The 16,477-nt window shown below is 33.3% G+C and overlaps 3 protein-coding genes across 4 annotated transcripts; 2 read left to right on the top strand and 1 right to left on the bottom strand.

The window, feature by feature from the left end:
• Window positions 1-224: 224 nt before the first annotated feature.
• LOC106336212 (non-specific lipid-transfer protein-like protein At2g13820) lies at window positions 225-1,829 on the top strand. The gene is made up of 3 exons (XM_013774972.1): window positions 225-613; window positions 700-735; window positions 1,528-1,829. Exons 1-3 carry the CDS (start codon window positions 286-288, stop codon window positions 1,686-1,688), a joined length of 525 nt encoding a protein of 174 aa, XP_013630426.1. The 5' UTR covers window positions 225-285; the 3' UTR covers window positions 1,689-1,829.
• Window positions 1,830-4,736: 2,907 nt separating this feature from the next.
• On the top strand, window positions 4,737-7,841 carry LOC106336211 (somatic embryogenesis receptor kinase 4-like). 2 transcript variants are annotated; one of them, XM_013774970.1, is made up of 9 exons: window positions 4,737-4,980; window positions 5,062-5,133; window positions 5,212-5,355; window positions 5,710-5,778; window positions 5,845-5,916; window positions 6,005-6,216; window positions 6,299-6,640; window positions 6,854-7,248; window positions 7,324-7,841. In XM_013774970.1, the coding sequence occupies exons 1-9, from the start codon at window positions 4,769-4,771 to the stop codon at window positions 7,636-7,638; spliced, it is 1,833 nt and encodes a 610-aa protein (XP_013630424.1). In that variant the 5' UTR covers window positions 4,737-4,768; the 3' UTR covers window positions 7,639-7,841. The 2 variants fall into 2 exon arrangements, with proteins under 2 accessions (XP_013630424.1, XP_013630425.1); XM_013774971.1 differs by lacking the exon at window positions 5,710-5,778.
• A 4,044-nt stretch (window positions 7,842-11,885) lies between these two features.
• Window positions 11,886-15,945, bottom strand: LOC106332882 (aminotransferase ALD1). The gene is made up of 10 exons (XM_013771378.1): window positions 15,851-15,945; window positions 15,698-15,723; window positions 15,393-15,460; window positions 15,157-15,273; window positions 13,621-13,683; window positions 13,327-13,431; window positions 13,205-13,255; window positions 12,728-13,048; window positions 12,426-12,632; window positions 11,886-12,338 (listed from the first exon to the last, which is right to left on the bottom strand). The coding sequence occupies exons 1-10, from the start codon at window positions 15,919-15,921 to the stop codon at window positions 11,997-11,999; spliced, it is 1,371 nt and encodes a 456-aa protein (XP_013626832.1). The 5' UTR covers window positions 15,922-15,945; the 3' UTR covers window positions 11,886-11,996.
• Between the last annotated feature and the right edge of the window lie 532 nt (window positions 15,946-16,477).

Below are 16,477 nucleotides of genomic sequence, written 5' to 3'. Positions count from 1 at the left end.
TGTTGTTTTCCGTATCTGGATGATTGCAGGTCGATGGTCTTATCTGTAGTATTAAAATTATACCAATCTCAGGTACTTTGCCGACGACCGAATTTTAAACATAAAAGTGATTTAAATTCCATAAAGCAATTACACTGAGAAAGTAATGATTCATGTCTTCTCTTTCGGCGAAACCAATTCAAAATAAACAATAATGTATACTAAAAAGGCAATTCCATTTATTTAGCGGGCTAGGGACTCCCAAAAAACACACATCATCATAATCATTTTCTTCTCCCAATTGCAATGGCGTCAAGAACAATGGAAACATCTATTCTCATGATCTTCACGGTGGTCGCATTAATGTCCGGCGAGAGAGCCATCGCAGTGGACTGCTCCTCGTTGATACTAAACATGGCTGATTGTTTGTCGTTCGTGACGAATGGTAGTACGGTGGAGAAGCCTGAAGGAACATGTTGCTCAGGTCTCAAGACTGTGGTTAGGTCAGGACCTGAATGTATTTGTGAGGGTTTCAAGAACAGTGCCTCTCTTGGTGTTACTCTTGATCTTGCTAAAGCTGCTTCTCTTCCTTCAGCTTGTAAAGTTGCTGCCCCTCCATCTGCTCGTTGTGGCCGTAAGTTTTCCTTTTACATATTAATGTTGGTTCATATATTTACGGCATTTAGTTGTATCTAGTTTTAAAAATGTTGTGTTTTGCAGTCGCTGTCTCTGCATCTCCACCTGCTAGTGCCCCTGGTATGTTCTCTCATGCTTTGTCCGCTGATAGGATATTTTCGGTTCTTTTTTTCTGTAAATAGTAGATGTGCACTCAAACAGAGTTCTTTTTAATTTGGTTTGAGAATTTTGATTCGAATTGGTTTATGATTCGGTTAACAACATGAATTAAAAAGAATGATTTTAGAGATTTGATCAATCCGGAATTTAGTTGGATTTTCTAATTGTTATTTTGAATAATTTTTTTTGCTTAAATATTTTGAATAATATTGTTTAAAGTAACTAAAATCTATTCAAGTAAAATAAGTATGTTATGGTTTATGTTTGGGTATTAAACAAATGCTTTAGATCAAACTGTGGTGCTACGTATATACAACCATAAGTTAAATTCAGTGATACAATTTATACAAAAGATGTTTGAATCATATTGTAAACATCATGATGAATTCGAAATTTGAATACATTTATACATTTATCTGCATATATTTGCGTGCATATTTTATCCTTCAATTTTTAAATTTAAATGCTTTCATTAAGAGTATTGAAAATTTTCCAAATATAGTGTTGTGATTTCTTATCTAATACTCTTATTCCGTTTCAAATCTGGAACCATTTAAGAAAATAGTTCAATATTAAATTGTTTTTGTTTAACTATTAATTTTTTTAACATATATTATTTTTATTAATCAAGTTAAAAAGAAAAGAGACAAATCAATTGAAAAAAAATTGCTAACATATTTTTTACTTTAAAATGTCACTGAATATGAAATATAGAAGTATATAAGAGATAATGATTTAGTATGGTGTGAACAGAAATATCTCCCACGGCCGGAGCAGGTGCGCCATCTTCGTCAAGTGAAGCAAATGCGGCAACTCCAGTTCCAGTCCCGGCGGGGAGTTCCGATGCGTCTTTGGTCTCTGTCTCTTTTGCGTCTGCTCTCTTTATCGCCTTCATCTCTTCTTCTTTCTATTGAGTTGTTTAGGTCCATTTTATTGCTTCCGTACTTGAGATATTTTCTTTTCTTTTTCTTTTATTTTGTTCTTAAAGTTTGGCGTCACCCATTACATTTTCCTTCCATTTGTTTAATTTTATCAATGAGAATTCTCTTTTTCAATTTTAAAAAAATATTTTTAGCTTTCTTAATTAGTAATATTTGTATTATTATAACTCAACTCGGTTTCTAATCTTAAGAGAAGCTCAATCCATTATCAACTATTTCACTTATTATCATATCAATAAGATACTAACGAAAATATAACCCAAAAATATACAAACGAATATAAAATACTCTGAGACAAATATTGATATATTTTAGTTTTAGAATGCTTAAAAAATTAATATTTCATTTTTTTTTTGCTAATCCTATATCTATTTGCGAAGTGATTTTTCACAACCAAAGATGAAGATTGGTTTTAGTTTTTGTATGATCCATGGATCTAATGCCGCGTTGTTCGCCAAATAGTTATGACAATTTGTACAATTTTCAGACTCCCTTACCGGAAGAGTGTTGCATGACAAGTATTATAGATTTTGTTCACCTTTTTGATCAAACCATACTGATAGTTCTTACATATGTACAAATGTTTCAGCAGCTAAACTATTACTGACTTTGGAAATCAGAAGAAAGGCGCATCTAGTTTTGAGATTAAAGTCGGGAAAAATCCTTCGATCCCAACAATTTCTGTGAGGCCAACATGGTCTAATATTCACGTAGTCCACCGGAGGATGACAATAAGCGAATTTATTCATGGCGAGCCTAAAAATTTAATGTAAAGATGCTAGAGAGCATGGTGTTACCGACCGGATGATATATCACTTATTTGGAGTTTACTGTAAGCCAATCCACTCATCGAGATACTTTTTTGTTAAAGTTATACAAAGAGTAGTTAGTTAATACACTGTAAAATCAGGACACTGGGCGCCATGAATATTCAAAATCATTCAACTGAGGTCAAGTACTCAAAGCCTAGTATCATTAAGGTTCAAACCTTTGTTTGTAAGATTAATGTTCTTCGAAAAATATGTCATCTTGTATGGCATATTGCAACATGAAATTTGGGGGTAACTAATAATCTGATACATCGTCATATTCGACGGGAATGTGGGGATATCGACGAATCAGTAAACTATGTTATTTTCGAATGTCCATCAGCTTTACAAGCATAAGTTTTATCATTTAAGCTATCATGTCCATCGAAGTTGGGCTGGACTGAAATGGATTGAACTCCTTTGGACCAATTTCTTTAAGTGTTCCTTCTTTTGGTCGAGACTGAGCTGGTTAAACGACTTGTTAGGTCAATTATGTTGGGTGGTTGAGTTAAGAGAACCTTAATTGACTGGTTGAAACTTTCTCTTAAATCCCTTGTTCTGGATCGGGTCTTTGGAGCGATCGTCATGGTTGACATTTTTGTCGGTTGGGTTACGATCAGTTTCTGATCTTGCATCACTAAGCATGGAAAAAAATATCTAAAACGCGACATCTGAACCAAACTCTAACAAAAAAAAAAATGCACTCGGTTTGAGATGTAAATATACTTGAATGGATCATGTGAGGTAGTACAAAATATATCCAAACTTGAAATACTATTAACCCAACCCAAATAGATATCCCAAAAAAACTCAAAAATCCAAATAAACCAAATTTTTTTACTCCAAATCCAAATTAATATCCGAAATAAGTATCTAAATAAGTATTTAGATTATCAACCCTAAATAAGTACTTTAAACACTCAAATTCATGTTTATTTGATATAATATCTAAAAGTATCCAAACCTAAAGTATTAAAATGGATCTTAGATAGTGTTATAAATCTCTATGTTCTCTACCTTTTCCTTATCGTCTACGTTCTCTCTTTGGTGGTCCATGTCTTTGTCTTGGTGGGAGAAAGGCTCTACTATGTCAGATCTGTGAGATTCTTGGGTTAGATCTCGTGGTTTCTCTATGGTTTGACAGGTGCAAGGACTGCGTCCTCCTTTTCTCAGGCACACGTCTTTGTTTCTGGAGGCGGCGCTTTCATTGGACTAAGACTCGGTGTTTGTCACTGTGATGGTTTACCAGATTCGTTTCTCTGTTTCTTGACTGCTTTGGCTTCTTCAGAGTGGTGGTGCGTGGTGGATAGTGGTGGTCACGTTTTTATTCATTCTATTATGTTCTATGGTGGGGACGGGTCAAGTGGCAAAGTGGTTGATATCACGTTTCCATTGTCTTCAGGGACATATGTTTTAAAGGTGATGTTAATGGATGTGATCGACTATCTACGTGGTTTGTATTTTGCAGTTCAGATTTGTTCAACGGTAGCTTAATTAAAGCTAACTCGGAACAAAATTGACAAAGTCAATTGAAGAAGAAGACTTATATCTACATGTTCTTGTTTTCGTTAGAGGTATTAGAAATATGTCTGCTATTGCTGGAACGAGAACACTTAATTTATCTTCGTTCGAAGCAACAAGATCAGTTTGTTATTTCTAATGTGTCATCAATGATTTTATCCTTGTTAGTTTCTGGTGCTCAAGGACCGTTAGTTTCTCACTGTTTTCTTGCTGTATATATTCTTCTAGGATGTAGTAGGTGCAAATCATTATCAATAAAAACTTAAAGAAAAAAAGATAGTGTTATAAATCCTACCCAATTCCAAAGTATTATTAACCAATAAAACTAGAGTGGACTTGTACCTGAAAACCCAAAAAACTCTTACCTGCCCAGGCCTACCCGAGCGTAAGTTGATTAATCAGTGTTCCGTCGATCAGGTTTCTCCCAAAAACTTTACTGTCTTTAGCCTTAGATCGAACAGAGTCTATCACCGGTCAGCTGAGCTTCTCCCCTTCCAGTCATCTAGTTTCCTAATGGAGTCAACGTTGAGCAATCAGAAGAAATCTCAGAGTTCTTGTCCATTTTGTATTCTTAGTCAACGGCCGGGAAAACGTGTGCAGGAAGACCTTTCTCCCTTGTTTATTCCTTCGTCAAAGGTTTGAATCCAATGTTTGCGTTGAAAAGTTCACTCATAAAGCTCTAAGGATTTTTTGCTTTTACTCTGACAAGTTCATAAAAAAAAAATGGAATGGCCACGTAGCTTTATTTGGCTGATCCTTCTTTCCGATTTGCTTCTCAGAGCCGTCGGAAACTCAGAAGGTGAGGCTTTAACTGCGTTTAAGGACAGCTTATCTGATCCTACCAACGCACTCCAAAGCTGGGATAATCAGAACAGTGTTTCTCCATGTACATGGTTTCATGTTACTTGCAATCCTGAGAACAGAGTTGTCCGTGTGTAAGTTCTTCTCTGTCTTTGTCTCTCTGTTTCTAAAAAATTGAAATGATTCAAAAAGTCCTTGTTTTGATGTTTGGTCAGTGACTTGGGGAATGCAAAACTGTCTGGTCAACTTGTGCCACAGCTTGGTCAGCTTCCAAACTTGCAGTACTTGTAAGTAAAAAGTAGGCTTATAGAGATTTTCAAAAATAAAAATAAAAATTCTATTATTAAAAGTATAGTTAATGACAGGGAGCTTTACAGCAACAACATTACTGGGGAGATACCAAAAGAGCTTGGAGACTTGAGGGAACTGGTTAGCTTAGATCTTTACCAGAACAGACTAAGCGGTCCTATCCCATCCTCGCTTGGCAAACTAGACAAACTCCGCTTCTTGTATGTATCTTTGCATCTTTATTATCTTTATAATTGTGAGAAAGTTAAGCAGCTTAATAGATGTAGCAAACTTTCCTTCTTCCACTGAATATCATTTGGCCTTTGCTCAATATAAGCTATCTTCAAAAAAGTCACTGGCTGGGTCCCTGTTGTGTAGCAAAAATGCTTCAGAATTAGATAGAGTCTAATTGTACAAATTCAATAACACATTTCAGTCATTGCCCTAAAATTCCATGTTGTTGGATTCAAAATAGCACTATTGTTTTAATAAATAAATCATCTTTGCATCTTTTTCAGTTTTAACTCAGCTTTGGTTAATATTTATGGCATGTTATTTTTTTGTATGTGGATTAGGCGTCTTAATAACAACAACTTGTCTGGCGAAATTCCATTGTCTTTGACTGCTGTGTCACTGCAAGTTCTGTGAGTGTTCATTTCTTTTCAAATATTTGTTGATGCGATCTTAAGTTATGACAAAAAAAAATACAGGGATGTCGCAAACAATCAACTCAATGGAGATATTCCTGTTAATGGTTCCTTCTCGCTTTTCACTCCTATTAGGTTTGCCTTCTTGTCCCTAGTCTTATTCTCGGCTCGATGGAGATATTCATGTTAACGCGTTACTAATTCTCTGAAATTTATTTTGCAGTTTTGCCAATAATAATTTACGGCAGCATCCACCCTCTCCGCCTCCTCCTATCTCTACTCCACCACCTTCACCTCCAGTGTCAAGGAGTCGAATGACTGCAGCAGTTGCAGGGGGAGTTGCTGCAGGTGCAGCAGTTCTATTTGCATGTCCAGCCATTGCGTTTGCTTGGTGGATAAGAAGTAGATCACAGGATCGCTTTTTTGATGTACCTGGTTAGTCAAAATTATCTTCATCTCTTTTTTTCCCCACTAAAACTTCTTTGCCTGATTTTTTTTTTTCATTTCATTTTTGCAGCTGAAGAAAACCCAGAGGTTCATTTTGGACAACTCAGAAGGTTTTCACTGCGTGAACTGCTTGTTGCTACAGACAACTTTAGCCACAAAAATGTATTGGGCAGAGGTGGTTTTGGTAAAGTGTATAAAGGACGTTTAGCCGACGGCTCTCTAGTGGCTGTCAAAAGGCTAAAGGAAGAACGTACCCAAGGTGGAGAGCTTCAGTTCCAAACCGAGGTCGAGATGATTAGTATGGCTGTTCACAGGAACTTGCTTCGTCTTCGTGGCTTTTGCATGACTCCAACTGAAAGATTGCTCGTTTATCCCTATATGGCTAATGGAAGTGTTGCTTCTTGTTTAAGAGGTATCTTAACATGCAGGTTTTAAATTATGTCACTTGCACGTGCTATAAAGGTCATTTAGAAATCAAGTTCGTTAATTAGCGAAGCCTAAACGGCTATATATAAGAAAACCATAAAACCTTAAAAACAATTACCCAGTTAATAAAAAACAATTAACTACATAATCATGTATATTATCTCTGTTATCTTATATATATGTATCTATCATGTTTTAGAACGACTTGAAGGTAATCCAGCACTTGATTGGCCAAAAAGGAAGCATATCGCTCTGGGAGCAGCAAGGGGGCTGGCATATTTACATGATCAGTGCGAGCAAAAAATCATTCACCGTGACGTGAAAGCTGCCAACATATTGTTAGATGAAGAATTCGAAGCTGTGGTTGGAGATTTTGGGCTAGCAAAGCTCATGAATTATAATGACTCTCATGTGACAACTGCTGTGCGCGGTACGATTGGGCATATTGCACCTGAGTACCTTTCGACGGGAAAATCCTCTGAGAAAACTGATGTTTTTGGATACGGTGTCATGCTTCTTGAGCTCATCACTGGACAAAAGGCTTTTGATCTTGCTCGCCTTGCTAATGATGATGATATCATGTTACTCGACTGGGTATGTTTCATGGTTTTCTTATCATCTACAAAACTGCCAATTTTCCTTTACAGTGTAAGTGTCGTGTTTTTTTAGGTGAAAGAGGTTTTGAAAGAGAAGAAGTTTGAAAGTCTTGTGGACGAAGAGTTAGAAGGGAAATACGAGGAGAAAGAAGTGGAGCAGCTGATCCAAATGGCTCTGCTATGCACTCAGATTTCTTCTTTGGAACGTCCTAAAATGTCGGAAGTGGTGAGGATGCTTGAAGGAGAAGGTTTAGCTGAGAAATGGGAAGAATGGCAAAATGAAGAGATTTTGACAAATGATTCTAACTATCTTCAAGTTGGCACTGAATGGTTCATCCCAATTTCCAATTCCCTCATCGAAAACGATTATCCCTCGGGTCCCCGATAACCCTTTTACAAAGGGCTCATGGAGGTTCTTCAGACAAAGTATATAGATTCGTAAAACCCAACATTCACGTTTAAATCTTTAGCAAAACAGTAACCGTACAAATCATCTCTACGATATAGACCATATTTGTTTACGAACCAATAGAATATATCACCGATCTTTGTTTAGAGCAAAAACAAAAATGTTAGCGTTCAGTTTCAATAACTGCATCAGTTCATTTACGTTTCGAGGAACAGTTGCCTCATTTCTAAGTAGATAAAAGTCTTGCCATGAAAAGAAAAACAAATAGAAACTAAAACGATTTGAAAACCATCAAGAAACAAAGAAAAATTTCACCTTTTTGTATGTGTCTAATTCTCACGGATATCAAAGATTCTCATTTGAATTTTTTTTTTGGCTCATTTGAAATTTTATTTTCACTCTCTTTTATTTTTTTATTATTCTTTTAAAAATTATAAAATACTCACTTGAGAATTTATTTAAAATTTCTAACAAAAATCTTCGTATATAAATGTTGTGAAATTTTTACGTTATTATCTTGTAGAATGTATTGTTTTAGATTATGAATTGGCAGTAATCATTGTTAGTTCGTTCTCCATTGAATTGGTGCTTCAACATAAATGTACGAATGGAAAAGAATTTGGGAAAATTATCAAAAATACTGCATAACTTTAACTAATCTATACTTAGAGTTTAAAGTTGATGGTTGGGGTATGATTTTTAGAATGTGAAATTTAAGATTCTAATAAATATATAAATAAATACTTAAAAAAATATAAAAAAGTTTTGAAAAATAGTTTCAAAAATAAATTTTGAAAAATAAATTTTGAAAAATAAATTTTGAAAAATAAAATAAAAATCAGAAAAACAAAATTCAAAAAAAAAAATTTATAAGAAAGTTTGATTTTTTTGAAAAAGTATAATAAAAAACAAAAAATATATTTTTTAAAAAATAATTATTTATTATATGTAAAGAACAAGAGTATAAAATCTTTTGTCATTTAACGAAGAATGTATTTTTGAAAATATCTCTTTAGTGGTGGTAAATATGAATAATGGTACCAAGAAAGTGGTAAACATGAAAACTCCCAAAAAATCAATTTTTTTTTAAAAAAAGTTCGAATTTGAAAAAGTATAATTCGAAATCATAAAAGAATTATTAATTTTTATTTTTTATTTAAATAATTATTTATTATATATAGAGAAAACAAGAGTATAAAGTCTTTTGCCACTTGAAAAATGTATTTTTAAAAATGTTTCTTTAGTATTGGTAAATATGTATAATTGTACCAAGAAAATGGTAAAAATGAAAATTACTCAAGAATGTGGTTGGTTTCTGTTAACATATTTATTTTTTTCTTTCCCAGTAGTCATAAAGTAAAATTTACCTTAATGTTATCGCAAATTTTATTTTGTTTTAAAGTAAAATTAGAATTTTAGCCGCGCTAAAGCGCATAATAAGTTTTTGGTAATTTTTTTATATATAATTGCATTTTCTCTTTCCTTAAAGTAGGCATGAGCATACAATCCGTAATCCAAAGTTTATACCAAACACAAACCAAAAAATCTGATCCGTGCCCATTCCGAAATATAAAAAATTTCAGAATAGGTCTTTTAGTGTAATAAACCATATATTCGAACTCGAAGTGTTATTAGCCGTAGCCGAACCCTAACGGAAAACCCGAAAAATAAAAAAAAACCCAAGAAATCCAAAAAACCGATCCGAAAGTCCAAATTAATTGCAAATGTAAATATTTGAAACATAAATATGTACTTCAAATATTCAATTCTATATTTATTTTGAAACTATATATAAAAATAAGTATTTAAATCTTCAATAAGTACCTTAAATATCCAATCATATATAAATAAGTTTATTTCTTATGCTTTGCTTTTTAATTTTCGATTTTATTTTTGATCTGACCTTGGGCAGGTTTACGAAGTTTTGGACATGGAAAATAATCAGAAATCAACCCATGATGTTAGGTAACATGTTCAACCCATTTTTATGAAGTTGCAAGCCCAAGAAGAATCAAAATCAAGTGGTTTGTTTGTTGTCCAAGGAAAGTGACGAAAATCACAAACTAAATTGCATGGAAAGCTTCTCTCTCCTGCATGAAAGGATTGCTTGTTCCAAGAACCTTCCCTCTCCTCCATGCACTATTTTGTGATTTCCTATATATTAATTATCTAGCTTTAGTTTCCTATAAATAAGTTGTAATCTCTATTGAAATAAGAGAAGCTTTGAATATTATTTTTGGAACTTTGAGAGTGATTCTCATTTTTCTTTCAATGGTGTGTAATATTCATTGATCTTTTCGATCCGTCTTGGTGAGTCATATCCAAGGGATCAAACCGATTCGTCCTGGTGCGTCATATCCAGGGAATCATCCTCATTGTCGTCTAGGTGCGTCATATCCTAGGGCATTGAGTTGGAATATCGGAGGCCTTCCGCATCCTTCGTGCGACCATTCACTCCACATCCCTTGTCTTTGAAGCTTTACGGTTTCATAGCAGCAAGGCTTATCCCCTTTACCAACTTAGAGTGTCGAGTCCTCGAGAGGTTTTTATCATTTGGTATCAGAGCAACACTCTGAGTTTGGTATTCAATTCTGTTATCACCATTATCTTCTTTCTATCTTCTACAAAAAAAAAGAAAAAAAAAAGTTTTATTATTTATGTTCTACAAATCTGCTGGATCTTTGGAAAGTGTGTGTACAAGTTTTATTTCTTCGGAGAGCAAGATTTGAGAACAAATCTTTTTGAAGAGAAGGAGTATGATTTGATCTTGGGAAGGTTTATGAAGTTTTGGACATGGAAAATAATCAGAAATCAACCCATGATGTTAGGAAACATGTCCGGCCCATTTTTATGAAGTTACAAGCCTAAGAAGAACAAAAATCAAGTGGTTTCTTTGATGTCCAAGGAAAGTGACGAAAATCAGAAACTAAATTGCATGGAAAGCTTATATCTCCTGCATGCAAGGATTGCTTGTTCCAAGAACCTTCTCTCTCCTCCATGCACTATTTTGTGATTTCCTATGTATTAATTATCTAGCTTTCTCAACAAGTTTAGTTTCCTATAAATAAGTTGTAATCTCTATTGAAATAAGAGAAGCTTTGAGTGATTATTTTTGGAACCTTGAGAGTGATTCTCACTTTTCTTTCAATGGTGTGTAATATCCATTGATCTTTTCGATCCGTCTTGGTGAGTCATATCCAAGGGATCAAACCGATTCGTCCTGGTGCATCATATCCAGGGAATCATCCTCATTGTCGTCTAGGTGCGTCATATCCTAGGGCATTGAGTTGGAATATCGGATGCCTTCCACATCCTTCGTGCGACCATTCACTCCACATCCCTTGTCTTTGAAGCTTTACAGTTTCAGAGCAGCAAGGCTTATCCCTTTACCAACTTAGAGTGCCGAGTCCTCGAGAGGTTTTTAATTTTGGATTTAATTTTAGATATGTCTGAATCAAACCCATATAACCTGAATCAAAAACAATATATGGTTACACTATGGATTTTAGATGTGATACAATTTATAAGCAAAACCGAAGTGTTATATTCGAACCCGATTTGTACTTACAAATTTATCAGAATGACACCTAGGATGTGATATAAATTCGAACTAAAATTCCAAATACCCAACCCGTATCGCAACGGGTACCTGAATGCCCAAGCCTAACTTAAAGTATATTTTATGTTTTGTTCAGCGAGTTTTATATTTGATAAATATTATATGTATTGGAATAACCCCTGAAACTATATTCATAAAAAATATCAATAATAACATGTTCCAACATATTAAATAATAATGACTATTACTATTTATTTTATCATATATATATATATATATATATATATAGTTTTATTACTTTATCAATAAGATATATTATTATGTATTTGGTGAGGTTTTAAAAAAATGTGTGTTACTTTTGAATTAAAGTACAATTGTATATATGAATTAGTAAGTATATATAATTCTTTTTATATTAATAAATAAAATATAATTGATTATTTACTTAAAAGTAGTGTTAATATAAATTGAACTCATTATTTAAAATAATAGATTAGTTATTTAGTTCTTTAATTTTAGGTTAGGGTATATATTTAATAATAATTAAATTAAGTAAAAATAAAAATAATAGAAAATCTAGTTAAATGTAATGGTCCAACGTAGACTATTTATAAGGGGATAAAAAAATAGGATTATAAATTAATATATAAGATTATTCATTAATTATGAATAAAAGTTAAACATGGTCCCATAGCTTTTATTTATATGCATCATACAAGTGGGAGGTGGGAGGTATTATTCAAGGCAAGGTAAATATAAGTCCCGAGATGCGTTCAACTTAGTTTGTATTAGAAGCGGAAGAGAGAAAAGGAAAATGCTTGGTTCGAGTGTTGAAGAAACTTCGCAACCTCCTCGATGCTTCAACCATATCGTCTCTACGTCCAAACCCACTGATCCTTAAATATTCTTCTCCACCAGGTCCAAAACCTGAGCCAGGGACTGTAATTATGTGAGTCTTTTCAAGAATCTCAGCAAACACATCCCATGATTTTGATCCTTTAAAGTGAACCCACAAGTATGGAGCATTTATGCCACCATAAACCGTGAGGCCGAGCGATGCCAGAGTCTCCATTAGTATCTTTCTGTTCTCTTTGTAGTAATTGATCACCGAGCGTATCTCCTATCATGTTTAATCAAAGAAAAAATAAAGATGATGTTGAATAAAAATAAACAAAATATTCAAACTAATGCTAAAACATTTAACTACCTTAAGTCCAACAGGAGAAAGGCATGCTAATCCACCCGCCTGAGCGATATTTGAAGCTCCATTGAAGGAAGTTGTCACAATGCGATGGAAATCATTTATAATGGGAAAACCATTAGAGTACAAGAGCTCATCAGGGATGATAGTCCAACCAAGCCGAACACCAGTGAAACCAGCAAACTTAGAGAATGATGAAATTTCAATTGCAACCTAGCAAAATGTAATATGATGATTGATGGTTGTGAATATATATGAATGTAATGAAACATAACTCCAAGAAATATATACATGAAAACTCGTATCACCTCTCGAGCACCAGGGATTTCATATATTGAACGTGGGCTGCCATCTTCGATAAATGCAGCATATGCAGAGTCAAAAATAATAATAGAACCATTGGTCTTTGCAAACTCAACTAGTTGATGTAGTTGTTTTTTTGAAGCCACATAACCAGTAGGATTATTAGGAGAACAAAAGAAGATGACATCAGTTCTTGGAGTCTTTGATAGATCAGGGAAAAAACTATTTTGAGGTCCACAAGGCATATAGACAACGTTTTGGTACTTCTTGGTTGCTTCATGGAAATTACCAGTCTGGCCAATAATCACACTTGAATCTATGTAAGCCTAATTCCACAAAGAGAAGGCAACATAAGAGGCAAAGACTAGCATTCACAAGAAGTTCTCTATTTCCATCTTTTAGCCAATTAAGCTTTTTCTGTTCAGCAATTATTGAAAGAAAGTACAGATGAAACATAAAATAAAATCGATGACATTACGTACTGGGAAGGTAGGATCTTGCACAGCAATTGTGACACCGGAACCTAGGAGTAGCTGTGGATGAAATCAAGTAAGCATAACGTCAAGAGATTGTCTTACATGTCAAAACATCTCATGATCCATACCTGAATACGAGAAATATCGCTTTGTGCACCATCTGATACAAATACTTCATTGCTTTTCACGTGCAAATGTCCATAGAACGTATCAGCAATAGCTTTCCTAAGAACCTGGTACCAAATAAAATGTCAATGTAGGAAAAGACACTCACTCTTATAAAAATTAAATTATGTATATGTAAATTAATATATTTCTTTAGTTTTTTTTAATATATAGTAACCGTGCTCATAAAGAAAGAACAAATTAAATTGACACACAATAACTTTGTCAAAACAAGGTGAAAGAAAGACCATAATTACCTTGTCACCTTGTTCCAGGCCATACCCTCTATATCCTTCCACAGTTGATAGGGCATGTGCAAACTGAATGGTCCAGAATTGAACACACTTAATTACTTAACGTTTATCTACAGATATTATATTACCGTAATACGATCACCAATGATTTAGAAAACTCGAATGTGACCAGTTGGACCAGGGTTTGTGCTTTTATTTGAATAAAAGAAACAAGTGATAAGTTCATTCTCAAAAGTTAATAGTTTCTTCACATATATAAGGAAATACCTGAACAACAATTAAACAAAGTAAACTGATCTAACCTACCAAAGTCATGCAGTCAAATAAACTTTACAGTTTACACTATAAGAGCACACAACAGACGAAATTACAAAATCATAGACATGTGACATAGAAACTTATTTTATTTAAAACATTATTTTATCAAAACATTATTTTATTAAAAACATTTTTTTTTATTAAAAACGTTATTCTTATTTTTATTTTTGCCATATTCTAGCAGCATAATTAATGGGACAAGTATTTAATTAAAAGAAACAAAGACACTCACGACGCATTGACATTGGGCAAGGATTAACATGACTTTTCTTGCTCTCCTAATATAATTCCAAAAGTTTTCATATTATCATCAACATATATCTAATATACCAAAACAGATTATATATAAAAGATCGACTGTCAGAGCTATTATTAGCTACAGACAAAAGAGCCGACACATGCATCGACGAGCATAACAACAAAATATGCAGAAAACAAACAATTCACGTGAACATAAATTATCAAAGCGTTGAGAACAGTTGAAGTGTTCTAACTCTAGACGAAGGATTCCATATTAGACAGTACTTGGATTGATTATTAATTGGATCAAACCAGGTTTTAATGGCTCACTTTGGCTTGTAGATTTGGATAAAACTCAGACTTGATTAGTTAGGCCGATCTACTAGAGCATTTTCATTTTAGATTTCTCGTCAACGTTATATATAATTAATTAAATATAAATATTAAATAAATTTTCTTTTAGGTGTGAGTTTTTCTATAAAAAATATCCAAAATAATAAACAATATTTAACTAATTTTCTTATTTTATTAATAGTTGATAACCCTTGTCAGATATCTCCAATTATAACTGTGCTCTTATATCACTGCCAATTATTGTTTATTCTTTTTGCACTGCAAACTGAAACATCAAAACTGAAAATTTAAACGTTAAAATATTTGGAAACATAATTTTTTTATTAGAAAAATAAATAAAAAATACTATGAAACCTAAAATTTTGAATAGGAAAATGAAGAAAATACTAGGAAAACTGGAAGAATGCCATACACATTTACAACATAGAAAGTTTTTGCATGTAACACAATTAAACCCAGCTCAACTCGTATTTGTTGCGTTTTTAAACGGTCCATGTACTTTTTGGTTTATTTCATACTAGTATATACTTGTCCCCGATTTATATGTTGCGAAGAATTAGGGAACAGATGAAAACCAACAAACGCGCAAATAAAAATTAAAAACAACAGAAGTACGATAAATCTTACGTTAGACATGTCTGAGGTGATCTGCTTCGGTATAGGCTCTGTTGTATCACCAGTCCCAAGGCTTATTAATTGTACATTTGGATGCTTTTTAACGTGCTCAAGCTCACGTCTGCTTATCTATATATATTAACATCATTATAACTCGTGACATGTGAAAACTCGTGACATGTGAAATATGAAACCTCCAATCGGTATATGTAAATTTTTCAATAAAGTTAGAAAGATCATGAAATTACTTCGGGAAACAAATAGTTGTTCTTTAGTTTCTCCAAATTCACATTGCGGACCAGTTTTGTGCAGCCACCTGAGAAGACATTAAGACAACAATGAACAGATTTATGATATCTGAACCGTCTCAAAATATATGTAGTCTTTGTCCAATTTTTATTGAATTTATCTGATGTATTAAAATATTTTTTAAAAGGTTATATTTACATATATTGTAAAATTGGGACTCTGCTCCAGTGATCTAGTTGCGCATGGTAAAAGATGGTTATGAGTTATGACGACAACCAAATAAAATTACATACATATTTCTTACCAAGTTTCTTCAACTCGAAGTCTAAACTGTAGAATAAAGAAATAGTGAAACATATCAGATAAAACGGATTATAACACAAAGATAGAGGGGAAATTTTTTTAGTATATATATAATTTTTAGTATATTTCTTGCATTACAAATGTGAACCAGTACCTAGACTTGACAATTTTTGATGGAGAAGAGGATAAAGATGAGGCCGAACTGAAGAACGTTAGACTGACCATTCTTTAGTTCCAAGTTATAAAAGCTTTAAAGGTGTTATATATCAATGATACAGCCTATTAAGCACGTATATATATATATACTCCAAGCAAGTTCAATAACCACTATTAAAGTGATATAAACATGTCAGTTTCAAGTAGACAAAGTGAAGAAATTTCTAAAGTAGCCAATCCATGCACGGCTAGTTAGTCAGATGACGTCACACCATGTCTGCTTATTATTGTCCATTAAATGTTGGACAAATATATACGCGAACAATAGTTTGACCAAAAATATATATATATATATACGTGAACAAGAATATTTTAATAGAGCTTATTAATCGAAGGTACTTCAAAATCATCTGAAAACTCCAGCGAACCATCCTTTTCTGGGATTTTAGTTTTGTTACACGAAAAGGCGTTTTGCATTTAATAAAGATTTTAAACAAATTTTAGGTTTATCCTTTTTATTTTAAGTTTTTATTGGAACAGTTAATTTATACATAAGTGCGTTATTAAGGGTAAGATAAAAAGAGTATCTATATGCTGGTTTTAATATGCGTGAACACGAAACTTA

Source organism: Brassica oleracea, chromosome C3 (assembly GCF_000695525.1).
Source record: "Brassica oleracea var. oleracea cultivar TO1000 chromosome C3, BOL, whole genome shotgun sequence".
Taxonomy (NCBI): domain Eukaryota; kingdom Viridiplantae; phylum Streptophyta; class Magnoliopsida; order Brassicales; family Brassicaceae; genus Brassica; species Brassica oleracea.
The sequence above is the reverse complement of the archived record's forward strand: the minus strand, read 5'-3'. Positions and strand labels throughout refer to the sequence as shown.